At 40.8% G+C, this 14,900-nt stretch overlaps 1 protein-coding gene across 1 annotated transcript in view; it reads right to left on the bottom strand.

The window, feature by feature from the left end:
• Positions 1–9,945: 9,945 nt before the first annotated feature.
• Positions 9,946–14,900, bottom strand: part of carmil2 (capping protein regulator and myosin 1 linker 2) — a gene marked incomplete at both ends in the record, with an annotated part of 63,695 nt that continues 58,740 nt past the window's right edge. The window contains 5 exons of the mRNA XM_083973462.1: positions 9,946–10,445; positions 11,230–11,343; positions 11,463–11,552; positions 12,793–12,928; positions 13,926–14,188. Of these exons, the coding sequence (XP_083829588.1) occupies positions 9,946–10,445; positions 11,230–11,343; positions 11,463–11,552; positions 12,793–12,928; positions 13,926–14,188 (1,103 nt within the window). The remainder of the gene's footprint in view (positions 10,446–11,229; positions 11,344–11,462; positions 11,553–12,792; positions 12,929–13,925; positions 14,189–14,900) is intronic.

Genomic DNA, 14,900 nt, shown 5'->3' with positions numbered 1-14,900 from the left:
ATAATTGGACTGAAATATGAAACATCTTCCAGTGGCAGAGCATCAGAGCTGCATAAAGAGGATGTTCATGTAGGTTTGAACGGTCAAGATGCAAAGTTGTTTTTCAGTCAACTTATATAAACAAGATGCTCTTTCTTTTGATTGACAGCTGCTGAATTCATCGTGGTTAAGGAAATTCTGGTCCCTTTGACTTAAAATGCTTATAAATCTTGAAAATTGTACATGGCCTTCGCTTGGCTGATTGCTCAGATTCCAAAAAATATGTTTTGTCGCTCAAATCACACACACATTAATACACAACATCAGTTTTATCATTTATTGTATGAAAAATGTTCAGACTGTGCAACTTCCAAATCCCTGATTTCAGAGTGCCTCTGAATGCACCACAAGGGAAAAAGTCTGCTTATAGCTCCATGACTACATGTCAACACATTACTTCTGACAAACTAAAGTGAAAAACTAGTTTGCAACCAGTTTTATCTCTATATTATGACGGACTTAAACCTAATGGTTGGAGAATCAGTCAGGTCGGCTTTAGGAGGTGGTTGACAATCATGTGATGTGATCTGCTGATGTTAAAGTTGAGCGTTTCTGTTCTGGTGTGTGTGTTTGTGTGTGTGTGTGGCTGAGCTCTGCGTGTTCTTTCTGTCAGAACCTGAACCTCCGTGTGGTTCAGGGCAGCTCACGTCACTAGGTCCTTATTACGAGCAGGACACTCCACCAGCCTCCTGACCACAGTTTGCATTTAGAGCTACTACAGCAGGGAAGAGGGTCTTGTCTGTGTTTGAGCGCTTCGTGATCAGACAATGTGTCATTTCTACTTGTCATGAGAACATGAGGAGAATTATGAAAGCTAGCCAAAGAGATGTTGATCAGTTTGCAACAATAGATCCAGCTGTATTTTTTGAAAAGACTTAAACAAGAGGAATTTTAGATGCCTGCTGTTTTTCATGAAGCTCTGCAGATGCTCTATTTTTAGATGTGAAATGTGAAACTGCAGAGAGGTGAGTTAGATGAAATATTCTTGTGCAAAGAGAGAGTCTATAATCTGAGAGACATTCCATATTGAATGTGTTTATATTGTTATTGTATAGCTGCCAACTAGCATGGACTTAATATACATTAAATGTGTTTGAATGACGTAGTTGTCTCGTCTCATTATTGATGCAGTGTTAATGTTGATTTTCAAAAAGGGGGAAGTGTTGCACCATCATCATCATTGGTCCCTTTGAAACTTGGGTAACACTTTATTTGACGCCTATCTCTATAACACATTATAACCATACTTATAATGAGTTATAATGCAGTTATAGCACTGTATTCATTCATTCATAACCTTTATTTAAACTCGGAGATATATTGAGGAGCAACCTCATTTACAATATAGCCGAGATGAAACACAGAACATATAAAGACAGAAGACAAAACAATTGAGACATACATAACTATTCAGACATAACAAACATACATAAGCATAACTTGAATACATACGTGTAATTAAAAGCAGGAGCAGTTAGAGGTAAAATATGTAATTATGGATTTAAATATAACTATAGTTATAAACACTTATAGATTACCATAAGACTTTATAACAATAAGCATAACACATTATAGAGCATTTTACTGTATAATGGCTTATAAGGTCAAGTATTATAATACTCTATGATTATGCTTATTGTTATAAAGCCTTATGCTAATCTATGAGTGTTTATAATGATAGTTATACACGTTCATAAACCAATTATAACACATTATAACTATATTTATAATGCATTATCGATGTGGGCATTGTCAGTGAGTTACTAACAATTATAACATATTATAATACCTAACCTTATAAGTCATGATAAAATGCTTTATAGTGTGTTTAACACACTATAAAGCATTGTCAATGTGGGCATTGACAATGCGAAACACAGTGAAACACAAACAATTATAACGTATTATAATACCTGACCTTATAAGTCATGATAAAATGCTTTATATTGTGTTATGATTATTGTTATAAAGCTTTATGAGTGTTTTTAACTATAGTTATACAGTGATATAACTGCATAATAACTCATTATAAGTATCCGTTATAATGCGTTATAGAGATAGCATCAAGTAAAGTGTTACCAAAACGGGTCTTTCTAATTTGAGATACTCTGTAGCCATGTTACTGACAGTGAATCCTTCTCTTCTGTGCGTGCAAGGCAAAGATAAACATGACAGTATAAAATAAACTCTACCTCAGGGTGAGACAGAGGCTCAGGTCACCGACAGCAGAGGGAGCTGAACTGAGGTTTATACACATGTTGTTATCTATAATATCTGATCATACATTGGTCTCCTATCTGGTCCTCCTGTGATATGACGGACATAGTGATTATGATGTACAGAATGACTGAATCTGAATTCATGTTAACGAGGCAATAACAATAAAAAGTGGGTAGTTTTCCCACGGGGATGGCATGATGGGAAATTATTTCATGATAAAATAACCAGAACGTGAAACTACTTCTACTTCTTGACTCATAAATGTTTTTGCAGCTTTGTGGTAGAAGCAGCGTTGGTAAGAAAAAAATGGGACGTGTCACTGAAAAAGTTCATACACATCCAATTAAGATTAAACCTTGTTAATGTTTCCTTGGCTCCAAACTTAAAATGTTACAGAGAGATTCAGAGGTCTGGTGCTTCTAATGAGACGTGTGAGGCAGAGGCAGAATCCAAACACATCTGCCTTAAAATGAACATGCTGCACTCAGAACGCAAACCAGCCTCCACATTAAGGACCGGGATATTTTGGTCCCTATGAAACTTCACTTTTTCATTTTTAACTCTGTTGCTATGTTACCCACATTGAATCCACTGACTTTCACTTTCCCATGATGATTTGAGGTGGATATTACAGTTTTAAATGTGAACTGTCTGATGGCTCATATTGATGTTGTGTAGTGGTTTTCCTCTGGGCTCAAATCTGCAGACCAACCAATAAGAAAAAAACAGAAAACACAACAGTAATCTATCAGTGAAACACAAGTGCAGCAATGCATCATCTTACTAACTGAACAACAACGGTTCAGACTTGTGGATGTTTTATTTTCTGTAAATGCAAGTGTGTGTTTATCTATAGGTAGGGAGCAGAGGGGAAGATGTGAACTTCTGAGTTGCACATACAACTACATAGTACATGTGTATCCCACACCTGCAGACTTTGTCTTCCACTGTGATCCCAGTGTATTTAACAGCTGTGATTCTCCAGCTGGGAGCTGCCTGACTGCTCCTTGACACAAGAACTCCCGGTGGGAGAAATGAGGGAAGGAATGAAGCTTAACTAAGAATAAAACAAAGGAGATCATTATGTGGTGGCACTGAGGAGATGTGGAGCATCCTGAGACTAACTCTAACAACATGAATAAAAACAAAGTATTCAGAGCCGAGGAAAATGAATAACAACTTTAGGGGTATATTACGGAGAAAGGATGAGAAGAAGCTGTGACGGATTACCTCTCCTGTTCTTCATCCTGACACCAACTCCTCCTGTTTCAGCTCAGTCTCGTATCTCCAGCTTCTTCAGCTATTTCATCTCTAGCAAACAGTTTGACATCTCGTTAATATTTCAACATCAACACAAGTAGTAGTAGTTGTGAAACATCATGTCATTGTGTTGCTGAAATGGGTGTTCATGGATCTGTAGTGGTTTGACGTAATCTCGACTGAAGATCCACTCAGCAGCTTTCCAGAGCTTTCACTCACATTTTACTGTCTTCATCAGCTGAAGGTGTGTTTAGTTGTCATTAGTCATCTGTTGGTATATCTAATCATCCTGTTGTCCTTCTGGGTCAAATTGACCTCCATCCTTCCTTTCTCTCTTCCTTCTTTCCACAATCCTTTTTCCCTTCCTTCCTCTTTTGATCCAATTGACCCTCCATCTCTCTTTCCTCCCTTCTTTCTTTCTAGGACGAATCTGTTCCCTCCCTCCATCTTTCTGTCCTTCCCTTTTCCCTTCCTTCTGTCCACAATCCCTTTTCCCTCCCTCCCTCCATCTCTTTCTCTCCCTTTTCCCTTTGTCCTTCCTTCCTTCTTTCCCTTTGTCCTTCCAGCCTTCCTTCCTTCCCTTTCTCCTTCCTTCCTGCCTCCCTTCCTTCCAGGAGGGTTAAATAGCAATCAACATTATAATTTTAAACGTTATAAATGTTTTTCTTATTTGTTTCACACATTTTATCCTTTGTATTTTATGGGAATCCCTTCACATTTGACACAAAAGTCCAATGGGACTAAAAAAAAAAAAAAGTGATTTGCCTCTGGCAGTCAACAGTCAATGGTCAGAGGTCATAGGTCAAGATCATGATGACCTCACATGACACTTTTCAGCCATTACTCCTCCTCCTAAAACACTTGGGATGTGTTGTGAATCTTTGCAACTCTTGTGTTTTTTTTTATTTATTGTTTGCATGTTTTCTCCAGTCGCAGTGTGTTGAGCCCTCGGGGCCACCGTACCGCCAACATTAAACAACTGAACCAGAATAAAAACGAGAGAGTACAAATTTATGACACAACTCAATCAACTTTTTAATAATTATTAACAAGTATAGGTATGGATTTAGACTCTGTTCATAACTTTGTTTTTGTTTGCTTTATGTAGTTTTGTACATATTCTGTGCGTGCAAGGCAAAGATAAACATGACAGTATAAAATAAACTCTACCTCAGGGTGAGACAGAGGCTCAGGTCACCGACAGCAGAGGGAGCTGAACTGAGGTTTGTTCTCACAAAACACACACCACTCTTCACCACCACCCTGAGAGTTTGACTGGATACACTCATGTTGTTATCTCATATAATATCTGATCATACATTGGTCTCCTATCTGGTCCTCCTGTGATATGACGGACATAGTGATTATGATGAACGGAATGACTGAATCTGAATTCATGTTAACGAGGCAATAACAATAAAAAGTGGGTAGTTTTCCCTCGGGGATGGCATGGTGGGAAATTATTTGATGATAAAATAACCAGAACGTGAAACTACTTCTACTTCTTGACTCATAAATGTTTTTGCAGCTTTGTGGTAGAAGCAGCATTGGTAAGAAAAAAATGGGACGTGTCACTGAAAAAGTTCATAAACATCCAATTAAGATTAAGCCTTGTTAATGTTTCCTTGGCTCCAAACTTAAAATGTTACTGAGAGATTCAGGGGTCTGGTGCTTCTAATGAGACGTGTGAGGCAGAGGCAGAATCCAAACACATCTGCCTTAAAATGAACATGCTGCACTCAGGCCTTTTCCTTAAAAACAAGATACATTTATCCGCTCATTTTGAAGAACCTTAAAGGATACGGCAACTTTTTTTTTTGACAGTCTTGCCTCACTCCCGAGTCCATGACCAGCAGATAGACACCATCCTTTCGACTGTGCGTGCAGTAACAAGGGAGATAGAGCCTGTATCGCTCGTAATTAGCTTAGCTCAAACGCTGGAAGTGCATCGGTAATGATAGCCTGCTAATTACAGGCGATACGGGCTCTATCTCCCTTGTTACTGCACGCACAGTCGAAAGGATGGTGTCTATCTGCTGGTCATGGACTCGGGAGTGAGACAAAACAGGAAAAAAAATGTTGGCGTATCCCTTTAAATTTAGTTTTTTTTTTTGGCTGCTCTGATACATGAGGAATTCATGGTAGAAATGACTGGATTGGAGGATGAAGTCAAAGAGACAGAGGTTTGTGTTCAGGAGATTGTCACTGGGCACGACTGAGGTCCTGCAGTGCTGCAACCGTCTAGCACAGTGTGCTGCATTCAGGGGCTGCAGCAAAGCAGTGTGGGTCCATAAACACCAATAATTCATAATGTGTATTTCTACTGCATCTCACCTGAGCTCCACACAACCGGGGAGTGAGAGAGAGTGAGAGGGATGAAAGGGAATCACTGCCCCTGCTCAGAGGTTGGTGCCAAAGTAATGTATGAAAAAAAAACACAACAAAAACTGCATCATGAAATAAATGAGATGGGGCTGATGTGCTTGCTCTTCATATATGACTTTAGGTTCATCCCACACAGGCTTTAGTTTACAGTATAATAATACTGGGGCATTAAAAACTCAGTGTGTATAAAAGATGGATTCTGCCGGCTCTCGCCTTTATGCCCACTATCCAGAACTCTCACTGATGTTTAGTGAGATGAAAATGAAATACAAAGTTTGTTGCTGTGCTTCGATACATTCACCAGGTCCCGTTCCAAACAACTCTTTATGTGGGGAGTATGCTTTAGGACTGTAAACTAAAACATGTTGAAGGTTATCTAAACCTAAAGCCATAGAATCTGTAACACATGAGCACATAATGTTTTTAGTTTTAAATCCACCTCCAACCCTGTCATAGGCGGACAACTTTATTTATTGACAATTCTTGCATGGACTAGTGTATCAAAAGTAAGATATCTGCCTTAAATACATATTTTCTGTTTCAATGAGAGGCTACAGTTGAATTGGCAACGTCAGAATTTAAAAGTGGGGGTGTGCAACTGGGTGAGGAATCTGAATCAAAGTGATGTTACGTAAAGTAGCTGCCGTCCCCAATGTATCCAGTTTGTAAATGGTCATAACTATTGATCAGATCATTGAAAATGAGGTGCAGTGGTCACTGTGCTCATGTCTAGAGTCAGACCTGGTTCATACAGTGTGTATCTGTCTTCATGAAACGTACTCCTGAACTGCAGAACATTAGTAGTTACAGTGAGTAGTTCAAGGAACATCCCTGACACTGATATGTTGCAAAACAGATATTCTCCAAAAATCATAATCACTAACAGCCTCTGTGAGTGGATGGATGTTTGGGACAAGAAAAAGAAATTGTCTCCAAACAGCTTTAAAAAAATAAAAATAAAAAAAAGCAATTCAGTCTGAATATCAGGCTAAATTATGAAGGCATTAAAGTAGGATTCAAATCATCATGCAATAAAGGTCTTAAATTCAAAAATGTACAAAAAAATCCACAATTAAAAATGAGCTTGCTGTGTGTTAATGGAGATTGATCACTTAACTATGTGTGTTGGTGTAGTCAAAACCTGGTTATATAGAGGAATGTAAATCACTTAGGAAGGAAAAGTGAAAAGACAGAAACTACATGATGATAATTGATAATGTTCGTACGCCCGGCAGCAGGTGATGAAAATGTGAATTCGATATAATGTGCTGAAAGCTAACACGTCCATGAGTGACACACACTAAAGTGTTGTTAAATGTGGAGCAAACACAATGAGGACTTCACATCCGCCTGCCCCAATCTCTCATCCGTTTACTCACCTGCCTGACGCTGCTGCACCAAATCTTAAAGGTGCATCCAGACAGAAAACAAAGTGACTTTTAGAGGTGGCACAGTTGCATTTAAATGGATGCAGCTTCACCCTGTGGGATCGAGCTGAGAGTTTAACAAGTTCAATGCTTCCAAAAAGAAAGAAAAAGAAAGTATAACCCTGCTTCTCCAGCAGTTTTCTGTATTGGTTTATCTTCAGATGAGAAAAAAAAAAAACACGCCTGGAGCAAAGTGACAGGATGAAGTCCATTAACTGAGATCAGACAGAGGATGAACTGTCAACACACACACGCACACACACACACACACACTCTGAAGATGCACGGTTGGTGTGTATGTTGCTAACTAGCTACAGCTAATGTCTGTGTATTTACTGATCAGGGTAAACAACAGACACAGACTGCAAAAACCACCCAGCTGTCAGAGACTCACATTAACCCAGTGGTTCCCAACCTTTTTTGGCTCATGACCCCATTTTGACATCACAAACTCCTGGCGACCCCACGATCATGTGACAAATTTGTGATTTTTATATGCTGCCTTTTGTTTGAACTCGATTTATATTCGAGGAAGTGAAAGTATAGAATACAGTTGTTTAAAGGTATAATATGTAGGAATTCCCCCCATCTAGCAGTGCGGTTGCATATCGGAACGTATTCTTGATGTTGCATTCACGTGAAATGGGGCAGACGTCAGACAGACAACAGACGCTGCATGTAACAGGATAAACAAGCGTCTATGTTAACAAGTGGTCCGCCAGCACGAGGCGTGACAACAGTGGCGAAAGTACCATTAATGCAAGTAATGCCGTTGCATTAGGGCCCGTGGCCAAAAAAGGCCCGCGGTGAACGGTAAAAAAAAAAAATTAATAAAACAAAAAAAAGTATCAATTGGTGGTATAGGCTACTGTATTAAATCATCTTGGCTTTTACATCATTACATTAATTCATTAACGTTATTCTGGATTATGAACATGCGCGCGGGCATAACAGGTGACAGTTCTCCTGTTGTCGGCAGCGCGTCCCTGACCGTCTCTCCCTGACTCTTTCTCTCTCTGTCTCTCACGAGCAGTGACACGTTCAGCACCGAGACAGGGACAGCGCTGTCACTCACTCAGGGCCCCGGTCCAGATGGAAGCGGCTTTTTTGAATCTGGATAAATACGTTATCAGATCGGCATCGTGTCCAGGCGGACGGCGTTTTCGGGGGGTGAAAACGGTATTTTTTAAAACGTGTCCCAGAGTGGGAAAATCTGAAAAACGCCGCCCCAGCGTATCCGTCTGGACGCCCAAAACAGATTTTTTCTAAAACGATAATGTCATGCCCCCCACCACTGTAGCCTACCTGTAACCTGAGACACACACCGCTGCAGCAGGCGACACATTGGACGTAACAACAGCGGCCGACTGCCGTCGGGTCGCTCAGACGCTGCGGCTGAATCACACCTGTTTAATCATCAGTGATATTTACTCTGACACAACTCCCTGTCAACATTTAATCCCAAATTTGAGTTTGAATACAGCGGGGGACTTTCCATCTTCTTCTCTGTCTTTAGTGTTTATGTGTGGCAGCGCTATAGCGCCACACACGCCTGGAGTAGCCTATACTACAGTCTAACACCCCCCCCCCCTTATTATTATAGGGCCCGCAATTTTTTTTTTTGCATTAGGGCCCGTAGCAGACAACTTTCGCCACTGCGTGACAATATGTTGTCATGGTGATGTCGTATTGTTTATCTGACCCACGTTTTACCGTCTTTCTCTGGTGGAGTAAAATGACATCCGGTTGGTTTGCCGACGGCCGTCTGTCTGACTGCACCTGAATGCAACATCAGTGCCTCCGTCCTTCCTCACACTACACAGTGGTGACAGTTTTAACAGGCGCTACCTGGAAAACTTTCTCCCCGAGCCCACAGCTCCATGAGTTTCCGTGGTTACCTACGGTCACGCTGCCACTCAACGTAAAAAATGGCGATGCAACATGGCCGCCTTGGTTCGGTGCGTCACCCACTTATGTATTTGTAACGACTTGTAACAACTCATTCTAAGGTACCAGAAAGCTTTCATTTGTATGCGGCTGTGATTCGACTTCAGTGAAATACGTATTTATTTAAGACATATTTGATTTTTGCTAATAAAAAGCCAAATAAGTTACATACTGGGGCTTTAAGATTGTGTGTGGTGTTTTTAATCATAATTTTAAAAAGAATAATAATTAGAAAAAAAATGTTTTTTCTATCAATTACTAGACATTTCAGGTGACCCCTTTTGAATTCCAGGCGACCCCACGTGGGGTCCCGACCGCAAGGTTGAAAAACACTGCATTAACCGAACTCAGGAAGTCACAAATAAATTCAGACTTATTTTCAAATAAGTGAAGGTCGGCAGATGAAGAACTTGTCCGTGAGCATGTTGTTGTTGGACCACTGGGTGTCTGTGCAGTCTGTCAGCTGTTAGCTACCCATAGAAATAAGCACCAGCCGTGTGTGTTAATATTATTCCTCTTGCAGACTCTGATAGAGACGTTTTCCACAGGAGGCCACTCTCAGACCTCCAGTTCCTGATCTCAATGATGTCACAGAGCCCTCCCTTCTCTCCCTCCCAGGTGTGTCTTTTCTCCTCAGTGTAAGTCAGTGTGTGTGTGTATGTGTGTGTTATTCAGACAGAGGAGGCTCAGTTCTTTGGTCTACTGGCTCTGCCTTCGCCGTGTGCTGTTGAGACGCCGCCTCTCTCCTCTCCTGTGTGCTCACTCTTAGATCCACTGCGCCTGGGCTCTTCTTCTTGTGGGACGCAGGACTCACTTGGAGGTTTTTTTCTGGAGATTCTGACGCAGCCAGGATTGTGCTGGGGGTCTTGTCTTGGGGCGGTGGGGACACCAGCAGTTTTTCTAGAGTTTGGGCTGTGCTGGCGCTCTTCTTCTGAGCCGTAGGGGTTACAGGAGGCCTGGTCTCCAGAGCTTTACTGAGGGCTGCCACCGGACTGAAGAGTCGGGGTGCTGATGCTGTTTGATGAGCCTGAGCTGTGGAGGAGGAGGAGGGACAGCCTGAGCCTGGGCCTCCCTCTTCTCCTGGAGCGGGCCGCTTTGTATCCTTCAGCTCCTCCCTGTGGACAGACTCCCTCTTGTCTCCAGCCGTCTGTCTCCCTGTGTCACTGGCTGGGTGGATGAGGGACATGCAGAAAGGTGGATGAGTGTGTTGTAGGGATGCACATTTTGAATTTCTTTTCTGACCGATAACCGACGCTCGTTAACCGATTATTAACCGTTAACCGATAAGATTACGACGCTGGCGGCGCACGTGTGTATTTAAGGGCAAAAAAAAAATTTGATCGCTCCAATTTTTTTTTTGCCGTTAAATACACACGTGCACTGCGACAGCTGATCAGTGCGCTCTGTCTCAGCGTCGTATGGAGGTTAGATCGTGCAATGTAGAACTGTGTTTATACAAAGTGCAGCCAAACACCAGACTGAGGAACAGCAGAGCTCCTCTGACAGCTCCTCTGTGGAGCTGCAGGAGAGCTGCAGGTGAACAGGCTGGAGAGCAGCGACGTCCTCTTTTATTTATTTATTTATTTTCAGCGCCGTTGTTACAGGTGATGCACATCTATGTCCATATAGGCTACATTTATTGTCTGACCTTCCTTCATGGGGGCTGCTGCACATACTGTCAGTCCTTCTGTGTAACTTTTTGCTGCGAAATATGACTGAAGGCACGTGGAACTCTGCACGTGTCGACACGCCCCCATGAGTTGACGACATAAGGAGCTAATAAAAAAATAAATAACCGATAGTATTAATCGGTCAAAGTTCTTGTTATCGGTTAACGGTTAAACGGTTAATCATGTGCATCCCTAGTGTGTTGGATTGCCAAAAGACAACAAGAACAAAGTGAAAGACAGACAGGAGGGACGTTGTGAACATGAGACGATGAAGACCTCACCCTCCTGAGCTCTTTGTGCTTCCTCCCCACTGCATGGGTCTTCAGTGCAGGTGGGCAGGTCTCCTCTGTTGCCCCTGAAACGGATGGGTGACCTCTGTAGCACCGCCTTCAGCTCTGAGAGGGGCGGAGACAGACAAAGACAGGGTTCAGATTTAATACATTCATTCTAACTTTGTTTTTATATTTCATCTTCAGCGTCTGCAGGATGCGGTTACTTCATGTGGAAGCCTCACCCTGCGTCATGGCCAGAGTGTCTTCATGCACAGACACGGCTCTGCGTTGTGGGGGGGGCTTCATGTGATGTCGTGGCTGAGGAAGACTCTCTGAAACACACACACATATTCACACACAGGGTTTTAAATTAATTAAAAAAATTAGTTAACACTTTATTTGATGCCTATCTCTATAACACATTATAACCATACTTATAATGAGTTATAATGCAGTTACAGCACTGTATAACTACAATTATAAACGCTCATAAAACGCTCATAAATAACCCCACATCGATAATACATTATAAATATAGTTATAATGTGTTATAATTGTCTTATAATTGTGTATAACTATCATTATAAACACTCATAAATTATCATAAGGCTTTATAACAATAAGTATAACACATCATAGCGCATTTTATAAGGTCAAGTATTATAAAAGAGTTATAATGCACTATAATGTGTTATGCTTATTGTTATAAAGCCTTATGATAATTTATGAGTGTTTATAATGATAGTTATACACGTTTATAAGCCGTAACACACTATAAAGCATTTTATCATGACCTATAAGGTCAGGTATTATAATAGGTTATAACTGTTAGTAACTCGCTGACAATGCCCACATCGATAATGCATTATAAATATAGTTATAATGTAAGCCTGTAAAGCCTTATGATGTTTATGTGTTTATAACACATTATAACTATATTTCTAATGCATTATCGATGTGGGCATTGTCAGCGAAACACTAACAATTATAACATATTATAATAACTGACCTTATAAGTCATGATAGTGTGTTATGATTATTGTTATAAAGCAATGTTGTTTATAGCTATAGTTATACAGTGTTATAACTGCATTATAACTCATTATAAGTATGGTTATAATGCGTTATAGAGATAGGCGTCAAATAAACTGTTTAAAAAGTTTAAATCTTAGATGTACTGACATGAATTTTTTTTGTAAATGCAAACGTGTGACTTGATAAATCTAACTTATAATGCTAATGAATGATGAATGTATCAATTAATAATGTGAGATTAAGACAGACAGAAGAAAACAGACCTGAAATGACAGACTGTATTTTTGTGACTCACATGTGACTTTGATGACTCATGTTGGGTGATAAAGCCACAGAGACGTTAAATGAGTGGGTTCGTTAGCACACGGAGGGGCGGATTACCACCAATCAACACCTGCCGCTTCGCTAACCCCCCCCCCCCCACTCCTTTTAAACGCATCACACAGGCCAACACCTGATGTCACATAAACTCTGATAATCTATCAGCCAGTTATCCTGGATCAATTCTGTGATTAAGACGGGGTGAGTGTGCCGTACCGTCTGTCACTGATTGTGCTCTCTCAGAGCGGTCCGGTGCACTGGGACCCCTCCGTGGAGACGGGACCGGAGGGACCAGCTCTCTCCTGGGGGACAGAGCTGAGGCGGCGCTCTGAGGAGCCTCCTGGCTTCCGTTCTGTGGATGAACATCAGAAGTTTCCGCTGTGTCATGACCGGTTTTGGGAAAGTTTCTTTTGAAATGTAACAGGTTCACAGGGCAGCAGTAACTAAATACAACAAACACAGTAATCACACACACACATTGGCCAACACTCAAACAGATTACTTATTGATTATGAATTATTTAATTAATTACTATATAATGGCAATGTTCTAATTACCTTATGAAAGTATTGTAGTTATTACATTTAATCAGTCTGTGACAACTTTTCAGGATAATTCATTCAATCAGTTGTGTCCTGTGGAAATCTCACAACCTAAACAAACTCCTATTCATATTTAATGAAAACGAACCACTTAATGAAGTAAGTGAGAATTATTAGATGTGTTAGAGCTATTCTGCCCTACAAAGGCAAAGTGCAGTATCTGTAAAAATGCCAACTAACTAAGTCTATAATTGATTAGATAAAGGTGGACTGAATTAAATGTATTTTGTAGTTTGTCTTTCTGACCAATTTCGACCGTTTTATGGCAGATACTGCACCTTGGCTTGGTATTAGCTACAGATACTGCACTTTGCCTTGGTTTTGGACAATGGAATTATAGAGTAAATGATAGAATGTAGGGAGTACAGTTCTCTTTGCAGATACTGCACTTTGCCTTGGTTTCACAGTGCTTTTTTTGGATGGACAGCAAAATAAAAAGCCCAATAACTCTAAATTTTAGCAGTAGCAATATCAAATTCTACCAGATTGAAGAGAATATGCCACACTTTTGATTGGTCAAAAACAAATTGAAAAAATGCAGCTCCTGCACTTTGCCTTTGTAGGGCAGAATTAGTTTATTTGCTGTTGAGTGAATGTTTACTCTGCTCTGTGATGGGAAAATATTAGAATCAAGACTGAAGTAATAAAATGGCAGCAGAGTATATTTCATTAGAAATTCTTCTTTCTTTCTTTCTTTCTTTCTTTCTTTCTTTCTTTCTTTCTTTCTGTGGTCCTGGGTTACAGTACCTGTGCTGGAGTCTCCCCCGGCCGGCCGTCATGTGTGTGTGCTCTGAGCTGGACTCTCTCTGCTGAGCTGCTGGCAGGAGGAGCAGAGGACGGGCGAGCTCCTCCCCCTGCAGGAGCAGCTGGTGTGGGGAGAGGAGGCTTGGCGGCGATAGCAGGTTTGGGCGGCAGGGGGCCAACGGGGCGGTCGGGGAGCGTGGGCTTCGGGTAGAGGGGAGGGTCCGGTCGGAAGGGGTCCAGGGCTCTGATGGGATGCCTTGGGTCTGCTGAGAGGAGAGGGTGACAAGGACGGTTTAAGCGACCGGTGCACAGGATGACAGTGTGTTGTAAATTACTTTCTATGAAGACCACATCTATAGTGCATTATGAGCGCATTCATAGTGAATTATAATGCTCATCATGATCAATCATAATGCACTATGACTACATTCATAAACACACATAAAGCACTATATCAACTGTTATGAATAACTATAAATCTAGCTTATAATGACTTATAAATCCAAGTGTCTTATGAGTGCTCTTGACCGGTTATAAACTACAGGCTGACTACTTATACCCCTCTATACACACACCTAACAATCAACTGTTATAACACATTTGCATGCATTTAAAAGAATCTGTGATTTCAGGTAATCTCATGATCAATGTATAGAGTGCACAAGCTTTGATATTCATCTCTGGATGAGTTATTGTCATTTCAAGGAAGTTGAAACCTGTCTTTAATGTCATATTCCTAAGCAGACAAATCTTAATGTAATTATCTATATTTTGGTATCTGACATAATGCTATTTGATGCAGCATAGATTCTTTTAAATGTATGCAAATGTGTTACACTTTACTTAACACCAACAATGAAACATTATGGTGAGGTATGCTGCATTATAGATGCATCCATATGAACTTCACTTTACTTAAAGCATACATTGATAACTTATGATCCTTCATGGAGTATTATAGCATCATATGAGTCCTTA

Source organism: Trachurus trachurus (genome assembly GCF_905171665.1).
Source record: "Trachurus trachurus genome assembly, chromosome: 6".
In the NCBI taxonomy this organism is placed as follows: domain Eukaryota; kingdom Metazoa; phylum Chordata; class Actinopteri; order Carangiformes; family Carangidae; genus Trachurus; species Trachurus trachurus.
This window is presented reverse-complemented; position numbering and strand designations above follow the sequence as displayed.